A 15,963-nucleotide genomic window follows, 5' to 3' on the forward strand; every position below is an offset into this window, starting at 1 on the left:
ACTGGCATTAGGCAGCTCGAAACGTGTTTTTTGATGAATTGCTCACGATTTGCCAATTAACGTGAAGTGTGTTGAGTTGACTGCCACCATAGAGCACTCCTGTCTCAAGTCTAGGGTCCCAAGTCAAAGCAAAAATGCAGTTGAATGAAGACCCGTATCTCTGGAAAAACGCAAATTTCACTTTTATCTCAAGGCATCACTGTACCAATTTTCCCTGGTGAGCAACATCTACCATGGCAACATAAAGGCAGGATATTCCCTCACAGTGTTGGGGAAAAGGAGAAGAGAAAAACTGCTGACTGAGTTTGCTGTTTGGAGGGTCAGGCCATGCTGAAGAGGTGGTCCACCCTCCTTAACCGATGGCCCACTGCTATTTTGGGGAGCCTCCTCCTCTAAGCACAATGGATAAAGGGTTGTTCTGTGTTTTGCAAGGTTATGTGGATTTCAGCTTTAAGGGTGGTTCATGTACAATGTAGATGTACGTGTGCGAATCAAAATAAAATAGGTCAACAAGACGCGGAACGAGATAGGGTGCATCAGAAGATTTCTTGTGTTTGAAAACGTTTTGTCGCCGTCTCCCTCGCTCGCTCTCTCTCTCCCTCTCTCTCTGCCTGTCTCTTTCACTCTTTGTCTTTGTCCCTGTGTCTGTCTGCCTGTCTTTCTGTCTGTCTGTCTCTGTCTCACTGCTTGTAAGCAGCAAGTTGGACAAGGAAGAATGATTGCCCGTGACTTTCGACCCTTCAGATGGTACTGCACAAAAAACCACCAGTGTGTCAAGGATATCGCCACATGGACTCAGGAATACTTCAGAAAACCAATGTCAATAAATACAGTTCGGTGCTACATCCATGAGTGTGAGTTAAAACTCTAGTATGCAAAGCAAAAGCCATTTACCAGCAACACGGCTGGCTTTTCTGGGCCCAAGTCATCTAAGGTGGACTGATGCAAAATGGAAACGTGTTCTGGGTTCTGACAAGTTCACATTTCAAATTGCATTTGAAATTGTGGACCTAGTGTCCTCCGGGCCAAAGAGAAAAGAACCATCCGGACTGTTATAGATGCAGTGTTCAAAAGCCGCATCTGTGATGGTATGGGGCTGTGTGAGTGCCAATGGTTTGCGTAACTTACACATCTGTGAAGGCACCTTTAATGCTGAAAGGTACACAGTATACAGATTTTGGCGCAACATCTGCTGCCATCCAAGCAACGCCTTGTTCATGGATGCCCCTGCTTATTTCAGCAAGGCAGTGCTGAATCACATTCTGCATGTGTTTCAACACCATCGTAAAGGAGTGCGGGTACAAACATGGCCTGCCTGCAGTGGAAACCTGTCACTATGAAACGTAATACAGTATATGACAACGGAGACCCCAGACTGTTGAGCAGCTGAAGCTGTATATCAAGAAAGTAATTCCACCTACAAAACTTCAACAATTACTGTTGAAGGGCATGTGAATTGTACAACTCATATCATTTTTATAAAGCTGTTCATGTCTGCTTCTTAAAAATTGGTATTTGTCGTTATTGATCACATGAAAATGACTCATCGGCTGGCAGTACTTTTACTGTGAAAGGTTTCACCGGAAAAGCCCAGTTTTATTTGTATTTTGACGCTACTAGTGGTCGCAATGAGAAGAATCAAGTGGGCTGCCACTTGGTGACTTGAGCAAAGAGCACAGTTGCGCACTGCTCTCGCGGTCTGCTTGTCCAGCTCTATGGACGGCCAGAAAAGAGACGGCGAAACGGGACGTTTTGTCGACGGGAGCTGGTGAGCCTCCCTGGAGGCTTGGCGGTGCTCAGATCCAGGAAAATCGGACGAAAAACACAAGGAAAGGCAAAAAACGGGAGAGAGGGACAGACATCCGTTAGAGATGTGCGGTCAGGCCGAGATTGCGGTGGTAAGTCCAGCGCAACGCAGCAACAGCATCTACCGCATCGCGCCCCCCACCCCACTTTTTTGTTCAACGAAGATATGAAATGAGACACGTTAAGACACGGAAGAGTAGCTATTCCTACCTGAGCCCATTTGAGGGGCTTAAACGAAACATAGCAGCATTTCTGTGCCCGTGGCCCAGCGACATGCTAGCTCACTCTCTCCGGCCGCGATTCCACGCTGAGGAAATGTCCAGACGACGTCGCTTGTTTCCCCTACTCGGCTGCTCTCTTCCTTTAGCCGCAGCCAAGTGTATCTCCCAACTATATTGTCTCGCTTTAACGTGTCCGCGTCGCCAATATCAAAAATGTGTTTGAACCGTCACAAGACTTGAAAGTGAAACGTGTACGGTCAAATGTTGAGCAGAAAGTTACTGTATACGTTGGGTTAGCTTCAAAACGCGGTCGCTTCACTGCCAGATGTTCTTTTCTTTGATATCTTACGTGTATTTGTCCTAATGTCACTTGACACCGTTCAGTTTTTTAGATTTAAAAACTATTCGGTCGCAAAAGGCTAAAACAGACTGTTGACTTACTTGCACATATCATGTCGCGGTACAATGGATCCTTGTGTTTATTTTGCCTGAAAGATGAGCTCTGAAAAATGTCGCCTGTGATACCTAAAGCCAAATTATTATTTTTATTACCAGCTTTGCTATGCACCAAACTACTTTTTAATTAGACCTTGAAAACTGATTACATGCTGCCTGATAAGACATGTACTTCTCTATGTGTTATGAATACTATTCAGCTCCGGACCTTCCTCCTGGCTGTGTCAACTGTGCTTGAAAGCAAGCAAAGGTCTGACACACTTGAAATTTGTTTTTTTTTCACAGGCCTACTCCTCCTTCTGTTGTAGGTATCTCAGTCTACTAGGCCTGCGCTGAGCATATTGTTCTGAAAGGAAACGGATAACAAACAGAGGAAGTGAACATGGCTGGGACCTCAGGCTTCTTTTCCAATGGGCCCGTTACGTGGATGGACAACGACGCAGAGATGAACAACCTCTACAGAGATCTGGAACTGGGCACAGTGCTGACACTTTTTTATTCCAAAAAGTCTCAGAGGCCAGAGAGGAGAACTTTCCAAGTCAAGCTGGAGACGAGGACCATTATCTGGACCCGGGGTACAGACAAAATAGAGGGAGAAAGTGAGTACCCATTTGTACACTTGTATTTTGTCACAATACCAAAATTTTGACTTTGATCCGAGTCCCGCATGAACCGATACTGAAACGATGCAAAAGTCTTCTCTGCTCTAAATAAACATTTATTGTAAATACTGAAACGTGGGATCAAAATTTCCGTGATCGCTGGGTCCCATTCACAAGAATGAAAGCTGCAAACAAGGCTCCCTCGACGGTGCTTGATGGCCGTGGCCCTGCATCAAGGAAGGCGGTTTCGAGTGGATGGCGGAGGGCTTGGATGCCAGAATAGGATGATAACCGAGACAGGCCTTTTTCTTTTTAACTGTATTTTTACTTTCGGTACTGGATGCTATAAACTTAATTGACATTGGATGACAGTACAAATTGACCAGTTTGAACGGCTTTTTAAGAGAAGAATAGATAAGATATCCTTTATTTGTCCCACACTGGGGAAATTTACAGCCTCCAGCAGCAAGAATGTATGTAGAAAGAAGAAAGGAGAAAGAGAAAAAAACAACAAACATCTTTCAAATAAATACAATATGAACACAAATGGATAAATCGCAGTACTATTTACAATTTTCCTTCACAATTTTCCTTTTTTGCCGCACTTTCAACATTCCGGTCGAGTTAGCAGGATCTCTGTGGATTGCCATCTGGTCTGGCAGGCCGCCTCGGCGGCTAAGAGTCACAAAAGCGGGGCTGCTGAGCCGGGCGGGCTATGGCTAAAGTCATGGCCAACCACTAAAACCTCCGTTGATGAGCGTCTCTATCTCCAACACCAGATCCATCGTACAAAACGGTTTGACTGGAGCTACAACAAACAGGAAATCGCTAATTTGATTAATTACAGAAACTTGGTAACACGTTCAGAATCCCCACGCTTAAGTGCAACTTTACTTGAGGCTAGCCTTGGCACAAAGTGAAATTGTATTGCCAGAGTATTATGTACAATAATGGAGAGGCTCCAGCCAATGAGAACTATTGCACGCTTACGACTCTTGTGAGCATGTTTCAGAAAATGGATGGATAGCAAATGCCATGTCACTGCACTGTGTAGGTTACTGTCATAATAGTAATTAATACTTGTTCGAGTACAACTGGATTGAAGTGTGAGACGCTCATTGAAGTGTAGCTACTGTAAGGGATATTTTTAATAATTCGTTTTGGTCCTTTGGCCCGAGTCTTTAAAAAAAAAATATTATTTATTTATTTATCTAATACAGGGGTGCTCAAACTTTTTGGATCGAAGATCTACTTTTCGATCAACTAACCTCCCGGGATCTACCCGTACCGACACACACGCACACGCACACGCACACACGCACACACACACACACACACGCGCCCTGATGAGAAACAGCCTGAAACGGAGGCATGCGTCGCACTTTTGCAGCCTGTTAACTATCGTGGCTCACACGTACCGTTTTAAAGTGCTTCCCTGGGCCTTCCTCGATTCCTATTCTTTGCTCGTGCCCTCGGTGAATTGTACACGAAGCAAACTCTGAATGAGAGTAATGACGATAGAAGATAGAGCGCAACAGTTCTGATAACAAGCTGCAATTGCAGACTGCTAAGAGCTAACAACTTCCGCTGACGTAATTACGCGCCACCGTAAATTCAAGATTTACCTGCTTTATTTTATTTGTAAATATTTTTTGGTGAAAATGAGACTGATAAGATGATTAGGGTGCAGTGTACATCAACACAAAAATATATATTATTAACATGTACAAAGACACACAAGTGGTTGTTTTTTTTTTTTCTCTTCGACACTCCTCGGCTATACTTGGGACCTGTCTTAGATCTACCGGTAGATCAGGATCTACCCAATGAGCACCCCTGATCTAATACATTTTATTGTACTTACTTTCAATGCAAATGTCGCATGTCCTTGAGAGCTGAAAGATCATTGCACTTAAAAAGGATGTACTTAAATTATTTTTGCTCTAACATCATCAGTATATCAAGGCATTTAAGAAAATACAATAAGAGTAAATACAATTACTATAAGTATAAAGTGTATGTTTTTTAAATTGTGCACAAAATGAACCAGCCAGTGATGGCCAAGCGGGCGTATTATAACTACTGGTAATTGACATGTTGAGTCGGGTGTGTCTTAACCTCAATGGCAGAGGCTGATCTCACTGATCTCGAGATCTGGATATGTATCTCGATAGAGAGAGGCAGATAGATATGGTTGATTCTGCTGTTGGATGTGATTTAGACCAGCTTGTGGTAGAGAGGTCTGCCAGAGCTGTCTTGTTCACGTACATTCCTACATTGTGCTGCTATTGTTGTGAGATACTTAAATTGGTGAACAAACTGGAACTCCCTGAGCAAGCATTTAACTTTTTGCCTCCGAGGCCAAGGCCAAGGACCAAGGACTGATTTTGAAACTGAGGCCTAGCCGAGGACATGTATAAAACCATACTATCATACCACTTGGTAGGTCTTCATGATTTGCAACAGCCCTCCATCATAACCCTTTGCACTCCCTAACGCTTGAATGAAGTGTTTTTATTCAAAGAGTAGAACAGTCAGCATACGTGTTATTTATACTTAGAAAAACAAAAATAAAAGCATATGGTATACATTTATGAATGAATGTTTTAGTGCATTAGTTTCTTAATATGAAGTAAATCAACACTCAACAGGCATGACGTGGCATGGAACACAAGTTGAGAAATGACTTTGCATAGAAGTCAATCACTGGCTGCAGAAAAAGCGGTAATCTCTCAGTGATAATTTTAACGTTTACCGGCAGCGAAACTGCTAACACCAAACTGCAGCATACCCGCGATCAGGCGGCCGATAATGTAGATGTCTTCCTCCTCCTCAACGGACAGTATTGACAGGCACACCATTCTCCACTTCCTCCGTGGATCTAGAGTGTACCCGGCAGCAAATGTCCCGAGGGGCAAGCAGGCTCCCCACTGCCTGCTCTTCTCGTCGATAAAAATGTGTCGATTGCATCAAGAGACCAGCCAACCAATTCCAAGGTTTGTTTTTTAGGCTGAAAAAAACATCGTCCAAAGGGCGTGATTCATACAAAAAAATCAGACGAGCATTCCCATTTCTTAAATATCGTAATTAGTAGTAGAGCTTGGGGAGTTTTTTTCGCCGCCATCTCAAACTTTCATCCGCGCGATTCCTCAGTTTGCGGACTAAAATAACAACCCGCATGCGCACATAACGTCATCTGTTGTGAACCCCCCCCCCCCCCCCCCCCAACACTGAAAACAAAACAAAACGAAAGTAAATTAGAAGAAAGACACTCACACACCATACCACATCACAAACACACATACAGGCGCAGTGAAATCGCGTGGATCACACAGTCAATTCAAGTGCGGTGACTTTTATAATTAAACTATTTTTCGGTACCGTGAAAAACACGGAAACGACACGCTACCCGTAACGATTGTTACTGTGAAATCCTCAGGCTTGCCGTAGTTTTTTTGTTTATTTGTTTTGACTGAGAAATTTCCTTGCGTCCCAAAAACGCACATTGTTTGGAAATGTGCGTCCTTTGGGAAAATTATGCGTCTAGGACGCGGGACGCAGAGGTAACGAGATGGCTGATCTCTAAACATTCTCTGAGTACTACTATTATTACCACTCCCACTAATACTACATTAAATAATTTAATACCTTCAAATTCACAATAATCATAAAAATTAATTCAATCAACCATAATTTTAAACTATGTATTATCAATATTCATTATTCCAAACATGAGAAAGTATTCAGCAAACATTACTAGAATCGAGCAAAAGGACTCCAAATCACAACGGCCAAACCCAGAAGTGAACTGCCGACATTATTGACTCCAGCTGTGACGCAAATTACTTGGTTCAAACATTTTAGTGCGACCGCACAAACGTGACGACTGTGCAAAAATAACTAAATAAAAGGTACCACTGTTACAGAAAGGCTTTACACGCTATTTAAACTTCCGATCGCGAACGCAACAAACCGTGATTGAAACTAAATGCGATGCCGCTCTTTATACGTTGCGCTAACTGTTACCTGTCAGTGGCAGACCCGCCCCTCTCAAAGCGCCAGAGTTAAACCATCAATATGGGTTTCCTTGGATGGAATTTATTAGATTCGTTCGTGATTTTTGCTGTCCTTATTCAAGTGTTTCGGGGCTCTAATTCCCCCCCTTCCTCAACTGGCGGACCGTGATCCACGTCCGGACCGCCGACCTCCTCTGTCTGGACCCTCGGCAAATTGTATAAAATAATAAATTATAAAGTCATTTTTACGTTATACATTTTCTGTTTTTGGACTATAATCTGCGCATGACCGCGATCGCTTGTTAAAATTATCCGTTGTATTATTTGCATGCATGAACAGATGTATTGCAGAGGACGCAGCAGCGCGACTGCGTGTGTATAATGTTTGACGAACTGGAGACGAGCAGGCTGAAAGCATGCCTTCCTTAGTACGTCTGAGCCAGGTGAATGTATCCAACCACCATCGATCAAAACCAATAGTTCCGTTTTTTACAATTACAGTTGAACACTAGCATTATTGTTACGTTCTCTAAATCAGCTTCATATTTTTTCAATGAATCAGGCGTGTTTGGTTACAACAGAAATATTTTACCCTGTTTGAAAATGCAGTGGAGAAAGGGTAGTTATGTCAGGACCCCCCATACCCGAAGGCAGACGGAGGCTACCTTCTTTGTCCACCGGGGTGAACCCCAATGTACATGCGTAGTCGGTGGGCAATAAGTATGCCCACACCTGCTCGGCGCCTCTCATCCTGAGTCAGTTCCTCCTCCCTCAAGAGGATTAGTACCATAGCCCAAGCTGTGTATGGAGGTCAGCCTGACGAAAAGTACTTAAAAATTCTCTACCTTGCACACCTCAGGTTCTACACCTACATCCCTAGAACCACTTTCTGTAGCTGGTGATCAGATTCCAAGGCCCCTGCCTTCCGCTACAGCCCACATCACCTCACACCCAACCCCTTGGGGCCCCTACCACAGGTGGTGAGCCCTTGGTGCAGGCCGGCCCACCAGGTGCCTCCCATTGAGACCCACTTCCAGGCTTGGCCCCGGAGGGAAGGGGAAAACAGAGTCTTTATTCTGTTTCTATCTCTATTAACTCTACCTACTCTTACTTGGGTTCGCTTTTCTACGGGTGACCCTGCCATGGACATACATAACCTCTGAGAATTTAGCTCTTAAGATCATTGGGACAAACAAACCCCTGCACCATGATAAAGTGATGGCTCAGAAAGGGGATTTGGGAGTCATGTGCATGCCAAATGTAACTTTGATCAGAGGGTGTGACTATGTAAATATTGAGGGAATCACCTGCTGAGCTGGCCGTCACCAGTCTGACCTGCTTTGTCTTTATCTGCTGTAAAGAGGCACAATTTTTCCTTGAGCACTTCATATGTATGATGTAATCTGGAAACAGTTCCGAAGTGGAGGCACATGAAACACTGGGGTGAATAATTCAATATCTGTCTTGAGATGTCTGGTGTATGCAAATACCTTTGTTTCCAGCATGTGAAGGAAATGCTTTCGTACGCAATAGTAATTCTTCCCTGAACCACCAGGTTGGATCAGAGAAGGTGCAAGTTCACACTGAAACAACCACTGTTGCTTTCACAGATGCGGTATGACTTTTATGTTGTCTTTCACTGCTGCCTTTTGGTTGCACACAAAATAATAATTAGTATTTCAGCTGTATTGCAGAGCTTTGATCAAAACTCGTTTTACATCTACTGCCTGAATAATCCCGGCGGCATCTTCAACCAGAAGTCTCAGAATTTCTTTGAATCAACATTTTTTGACTGAATTAAGAAAAATGTCATACTGATTCTGACACTTTGTTCAAAAAAACTGTGATCTTCTGAACGTACAGTACTAGGGATGTACCACTGCCACTGATATCAAGTACTGAGACTCGGTGTCATTAAATATCAACTCAACTTTATTCATAGAGCATCTTAAAAAGTAACACATCTGCTTACAATAGACTGCACATCTTGTAAAACCCAGACATATAAAAACAAAGACAGTTAAAATCATAAATTAATAACAAAAGCAGTCAACGTAATAATAATAATCATCACAACCAAGCTCTGCAGGAGCCTGCTAATAATCATGATTATTTTAATTAGGCGTGTTTCAACTTTCAGCAGGAGACAATGGAAAAACATGCAGTCCTCGAGGACTGGAGTTGAGACCCTCTGATTTCGAGATTTCAAGACAAATAATCTTGAATTGAATTTTAAAATGTACAAGCAGCCAGTTAAAGGGTAAAAAAAAAAGATGGATTTAAAAACAGCACCGATTTGCCGTTCCAACTTAAAATCCAGATTTGAGACTGTTTGCCCTAGATAAGAAGACAAGGGGCCAAAGTCAAGACGGTGAGATATATAAAGGTTCACTGCACAAACATATTGCAGTCGTGACAAAAATGCTTTTATTACAACAAAATGTTGTTTAGAAACACAAAAACAATTCCTTTCACCTTGATTTAAGTCTCTCTCAAATACATTTTACTTCAATGTAGTCTGTAAATATCTGCAACTGAGCCCACGAAATACTAAAATGTTATGATTATAACTTAAAATTAGACTGTACCCTAATGATGACAAGTACTGTAGAAAATTGATGGATGGATGGTTGTAAAGAAATGTTCATGAACATTTAGTTTGTGTACTTAAGAAGTGCTTGTGGAAGACACAATGGAGCGATGAAGGAAGCGTGGGAGTGTGCTGCAGGGTACATCCTCTCATCTCCTTTAATGAGGTTTATACCGCTGGCTACCTCCTTGTTTCCGGCATCTGCTCAAGTCGGTACCACAAAGTTGGACACAAAGGACTGATACAAGTCAACCTGTCCTGGTTTTCATGCAAGTCTGTCAGCACAAATTGGTGAACTCGGCTTGGTCCACGGAATGAGGGAGTAAGGTGGAACAGTTGTAAATGAATGCTTTGTTACTTATCATGACAAAACAATGCTCATGACAATTACCGGTAAACACTGTCAGTGGTTGAACAAGTTGTAAGTGTAAAAGTTTTAAAAAAAGATAGAACAGCACTATACAGGTCAAGCCTATATGCTATTTACCGCGTTTTAGCTTGGTGAAATTCATAGTCTGTTTTTTTTTCTTTGGGGGAGGAGGGCGGAGTGGGGTGTCAGAAAAGAGCATGTACACCTTAAAACAAGCAGATGTGGTGTGTAGGCGACAAAAGCACAGGAAGTGTGGTGGAGGAGCAGGAAGAGTGGCAGGAGCTGAAAAAAAAACATGACTGTGTGTGTGCGTGCATGTGTGTTAGTTAGAGAGTCCCCTCATTGCCAAGGCCTTCGAGACTCCTCAGCCCACACGTAAACTTTGTGTGTGCTCATTAACAAGAGGCAGGCTCCAAAAATCATGTGTCTTTAATCTCTCAAGCTCAGTGAGTGTATAAGCTTGATCATATTTGAACTTGGTAAGAGCAGTCAGAACCTTAGCTTAGTTAGCTTTTATATTGCAACACTGGGTGCTAGAACTGAAACACTAACCTCAATTAGCAGTTTCTTCAGTGGCAAAAGTTTGACTTGAATGCCGGTCACAAACCCCACACAGCATTTAACTGTAGTTGACGAGTGGATCAATAATTAACTTCTCCCTGGTTGGGAGTGGTACATTCGATGCCAATACTGTATTGTGTTGAGTGGTGTTGTTTGTTTGATTTGCTTATTAATATGTATTTATTTATTGCTTGCTTTTGCCAAAGTCTTTTGCCTAGTGTACACCAGTTGATTATTTTTGTTGTGATATTCACGCGTAACTCTACGACGGTCCACATACATCTCTCCCTCTTTTCATTAATTTGCCATTTTGATTGTGTTTTTTTCCGGAAATGTTTTTTTGCAAGCTCTGCAGCTAGTTTGCCCTTGTTTTGTGGACTCACCTGTTTTCTCAACACTTATGTCGTGTCATGACATCCGTGTGCCGTATCAACAGTTGACATCCGAGAAATCAAAGAGATCCGACCCGGGCAGAAGTCCCGGGACTTTGAGCGGTATATGGAGGACTCTACAGCCAGGCTGGATCAAGCGCACTGCTTTGTCATTCTGTATGGGACAGAGTTTCGCCTTAAATCACTCAGCCTCGCAGGTATGCATTTGAAGATGTTTGACTGCAAAAGCATTACAGCATCGTGAATGGCGTGTTGTTATTGTGTTCTTACCCCCCCTCCCTATATATCTATATATATATCTATATATCTATATCTATATCTATATCTATATCTATATATAATATATATAACATATATATATATATTGCTCATGAACCTAATAGCAACGTCGGATGAGGAGATGACCATGTGGGTGAAGGGGTTGAACTGGCTTGTAGCAGACACGTTGAAATCCCCAACACCACTTCAAATAGAGAGGTAAGGAAGTACATGGTGGACATTTATCGTGTCTTGGATTTCACTGTCGGGCTTTTAATGTCTTTAATGTTTCGAATTAGGTGGTTACGGAAACAGTTCTATGCCGTTGACCGCAACAGAGAGGATCGGTAAGTTGTTTAAATCAAGTTTCACGCTCATCACCCACATACTTGCACCTGTGGATTTGCAGAATTGGGCGTAGGGAGGTTGGGTGTTTGAAAAATGTTGAACCCCACACAAACTCAAATTCAAACGCACACATAGACACACACCAATTCCATGGGTGTCAGTTATATGCTGATTTTCACTTTTCTCGGGTTGGCCTGGTCCCTACCTCCTGTGAAAACGGCGATCAAGTTCATGAGCTACAGCAGCCTTGAGTGTTGGTGAGATGCATTGAAGGAATTAACCTCTCAGCCACATACCAGCAACTTTTCCTGTCGCAGGAAACAGTCCATGCAGGACTCGAGGAGATACACAGAGATGTTAGTCTGTCCTAGACAACAGAGCAAGTCACTTTGGGGCTGCAGGGGTTTTTCTTCCTTCTTGGCCAAACAATGCTGTTGATAGGACATTAACGCGCATCTTCATATTTGTGTTTAAAACAAAAACAAAATTCAACCAAGCATGTCCTCATGTTCAGGATATCCTGTAAGGATCTAAAGAACATGCTGAGCCAGGTCAACTACAGGGTACCCAACATGAGGTTCCTCCGAGAGAAGCTTCCGGTAACTTCACACTACTTGACACTCTGGCTTGCTCTTCTGATGCTTACTCTGGTGGCTTTAGTATTGGGACTGACACTTGAAGCGAAAGATGACTGCTCTTCTTTGTCATTTTTTTTCTCCAAGGACTCTGAGTGGAGGAATGGAGAAGTGTCCTTTAGCCAGTTTTCACAACTTTATCGCAACCTCATGTTTGATGCTCAGAAGAACGTAAGTTTATACGATGCATCTTGTAATGTGTCCACTGTTCACAGACAAGTCTGTCTGAGTTTGCGCATCCCCTCAACCATCAACCCCCGCAGTCCGATGCCATTTCCCAGGCATGTTTCCTCCCCCATCTGTCTGTTCTCAAATGGCACCAAGATCAATACAATCCGGTTAAAAACTCTCAAGCCCTTCTGGGGAAGGCCATTAGGACGCAAATAAACACATGCCTACAGATGAAGAGGAGGCAGGCTGGGGTATATTTCAAATAAATGGATGACCTCAGTGCCTGCCATGACTAACCATCCTCACACGACACAAGTTTGTGCTCATCCTCGCTCCTCCATTTAAAATGACATTGTTCTCTCTTTCCTTCAGCTTGATCTCCCATTTTTGCAGAGGTAGGCCAAAACTAAAACAAATAAATAAAATAGGCCTCCTCAGCCACATCCAATATGCGTGCTAACTGAGGCATTACTCCCTCTGCCAGGTTCATTGATAGACCAGAACAGAGGATCTCCCTTGAGGACTTTAAGAGCTTCCTTCTGGATTCTCAAAAGGTAATATCTCTGGTTTATTGCAGATTGGCTTCCCCTAATGCGTGAATATCTGTGTTTTTATGCACTTCATGTAAATGCAGGATATGTGGGCCACAGATGGCAGCAAGGTTCAGGAATTTATGTTTGGCTACCTGAAAGACCCTCTCCGGGAAGTGGAACAGCCTTATTTCCTCCAAGATGAGGTACACATGTTTTACAGTCCCAATATTATTGCAGGGGCTTTTTGCTGCCTGCTCGTAAAATGTGAAATTGTAGTCAAATGAGTTTGGAAAGTTTTCCACGCACCCCACTTCTCCAAATTCCCAGACTTGTTTGTTAAGGTAGATGGTGTTCAGTACTTGACACAAGAAAGCTCGATGTTGGCCTTAAACACCTCTTACACAATTAGAAAAGGTTGGCTGCGGTGTCATGTGAGTGTATGCAGAAAGTGCCGGATGCACTCTGTGGTTGCCATGAAGCGGTGATTAAGTAAACACAGCAGACAATTGAGAGCACTTATGCAAATCAGCTTGTCAGAGTTTGTACCGTCTCAATTTGCAGGAGGTCATAATTCACTTAAAATGACTTAAAACGGCTGGGAACTACTTAAACATGGCGTATGTTGCTTCACTTTATTTTATTTTTTCAATGTTCAGCAAAGGAAACATTTGCTCGTTTTTGCATACCAGTGGCGTTGGGTGGAATCCTGGCATCTCCAAAATCATCGCTTTTCAGGAGACCTCATAAAACAAGTTTGCTCAACACTTAATATTCAATAATCAATATTCAATCATTTGTAAACACCCACACGTGGACTGACCAATATAGATTTGTGCAAAAATATAACATTTATGTAATTGTGACATAGGCTGTTTCGGCTCAACGCCAGCGACATATCAAACATGATGCAGTTTTGTTGATTTGTACCTCAGTTTTATGTAATTCTGTTGACATTTCTATGAATGAATAACGGATTAAAAGGTGCAGTCTCAGTTAGGGGTGCTCTTTCTGTATTTAACACATACATAAGGCAGACTCTATTATTGGACGCAGGTACGGTAAAACTTACACTAGTTTAAAAAATAAGCATGCATGCATGCACTCTGGCGTAAGACAGCGGGAGCAAAAACTGAGTTCGGTTGAACTTCATTGAAGTATCTAACAATGTACTCATGATATTTTTTAAATCATTCCACATGTACAAATACATCAAAGTCCTCATCGTCTGTGTCCGAAATGAACAGTTGGGCAAGTTTTCCATCAAACCCGCCAGGCTCACTTTCGTTATTGTCGGTCAGTCTCGTTGCCGTGCAGCTTGTCAGAAATGTCGCCGGGATTTGTGAAAGCTTGAACAACAGTGCAAGCAGACTCGTTAGCCCAAGCATCCACAATTCATTCACAAATTGTGGCAGAACTCTCCCGGCGCTGCCTTGCAGTCTTAGTAAAGCTGTGTTCGCCTTCGCTCCCACGGCACTCACAACTTCACTTTGAACGGCATGCATACACTAATGTACAACGGTTGGAGTTCGTTTTTCAAGTCTCCTGGAATGATGGCAAGCTCAGAGAGTTCATTTGCTGCACTCGGTTTTTCACAATGGCTGTGAGATGGGCGCACTTCGAGTCACAAATCAGCAGGGATGGTTACGATTGGGGGTGGGGGGGAAACATCCGATCTCTTTGCGTCCACCTCACTCAGCCACTCTCTCATTTTCTCCTCATCTATCCAGCCCTTTTGATTAGCCTTAAAAATGACTACAACTATAAACTTTTCTTTTTGTAGCGTCTTCTTCTTAAAAATCACCCTGGGTGGCAGTTTCTGTCCATTACCATAGCAACCAAGCACAACAGTAAAAACGGATGTCTTGTGCCCCGTTGTGTGTATTGCTACCGTGCCGGTCCCCTTCTTTGCAGTGTGGTTCACTGCGATGTCGAAAGTGAGTGACACCTCATCCATGTTGATGTTATCATTCAATCAATCAAACTTTGTTTATATGGTTGAGCTGGATGTGTTTGTCGGCAATCTTTTTGCTGCAGCAGGAGCGGAAGATTGCCAGCCAGCCTTCCATTTGTAATCCGTCAGATATTGCTGCAGCCCTTGCCTTGTTTTATAAAACGAAAGCACAAAGCACCATGGATTCGTTGAGCTTGAATTCTCTCGCGGCTGCTCCATTCCCATGTTCCTCCGCGTAACTGATAGCTTGCAGTTTAATCGGTGCTTCGTAAGCGTGTCTCTTCATAGGTGCCATTTTCGGGGGTCTTTAGCAAAACTGATACTCTTTTCACAATGCACATTCAAGCACTAGACACTATACCTACTGGGGGTGTGCCTTTAGCATCCTCTGAAGCGCACCCTTCCCCCTTTAACATCCGCATGCTGTCCTGATCACGGCCACCTTTCCTCTATACTCTCATCGTGTCGGCACAACATCACTCAGTCAAGCGGAGCGCTCATCAAAGTCACACATTTACATTCACAGATTTTGGAAGTTGGTGCACACACAAGGCGCACCGCATTATCAGGTGCCTGCCTTATGGTCGTGAAAATACGGTAGTTATGTGTAGCGGAGTCTTATTGAGTCTGCTGTCTTTTTTGAACAGAATCATACTTGATGAGTAAAATGTTGTTGTTGCTTAATAATAATAATAATTAAATGATGTGAAGGAAATTGTAAATAGTACTGCGATTTATCCATTTTGTGTTCATATTGCATTTAATTGAAAGATGTTTGTTGTTGTTTTTTTTTTCTCTTCTCTCTTCTTTCTACATACATTCTTGCTGCTGGAGGCTGTAAATTTCCCCAGTGTGGGACGAATAAAGGATATCTTATCTTATCTTTTGGTCTCTCATGTCTAGTTCCTGACGTACTTATTCTCCAAAGAGAACACCATCTGGGATTCCTCCTTGGACCAAGTATGTCCAGAAAATATGAACAACCCTTTGTCCCATTACTGGATCTCTTCTTCCCACAACACGTAAGCTTGTTCCTGTCTACACCTGCTGTTG

At 42.9% G+C, this 15,963-nt stretch overlaps 1 protein-coding gene across 5 annotated transcripts in view; it reads left to right on the forward strand.

The window, feature by feature from the left end:
• The first annotated feature begins 1,640 nt into the window (after positions 1 to 1,640).
• The window catches only part of plcg1 (phospholipase C, gamma 1), a 29,831-nt gene continuing 15,508 nt past the window's right edge, over positions 1,641 to 15,963 (forward strand). Inside the window, exons 1-11 of one of the 5 annotated variants that reach the window (XM_052056369.1) lie at positions 1,641 to 1,898; positions 2,792 to 3,082; positions 11,059 to 11,211; positions 11,398 to 11,491; positions 11,572 to 11,619; positions 12,135 to 12,219; positions 12,343 to 12,426; positions 12,799 to 12,821; positions 12,911 to 12,980; positions 13,061 to 13,162; positions 15,814 to 15,932. In XM_052056369.1, the coding sequence (XP_051912329.1) occupies positions 2,866 to 3,082; positions 11,059 to 11,211; positions 11,398 to 11,491; positions 11,572 to 11,619; positions 12,135 to 12,219; positions 12,343 to 12,426; positions 12,799 to 12,821; positions 12,911 to 12,980; positions 13,061 to 13,162; positions 15,814 to 15,932 (995 nt within the window). In that variant the 5' untranslated portion in view covers positions 1,641 to 1,898; positions 2,792 to 2,865. Of the gene's footprint in view, positions 1,899 to 2,768; positions 3,083 to 11,058; positions 11,212 to 11,397; positions 11,492 to 11,571; positions 11,878 to 12,134; positions 12,220 to 12,342; positions 12,431 to 12,798; positions 12,822 to 12,891; positions 12,981 to 13,060; positions 13,163 to 15,813; positions 15,933 to 15,963 lie in introns of those variants that run through there. The other 4 variants (XM_052056383.1, XM_052056376.1, XM_052056371.1 and 1 more) reach the window with 4 other exon arrangements.

Source organism: Hippocampus zosterae, chromosome 2, assembly GCF_025434085.1.
Source record: "Hippocampus zosterae strain Florida chromosome 2, ASM2543408v3, whole genome shotgun sequence".
Lineage (NCBI taxonomy): Eukaryota > Metazoa > Chordata > Actinopteri > Syngnathiformes > Syngnathidae > Hippocampus > Hippocampus zosterae.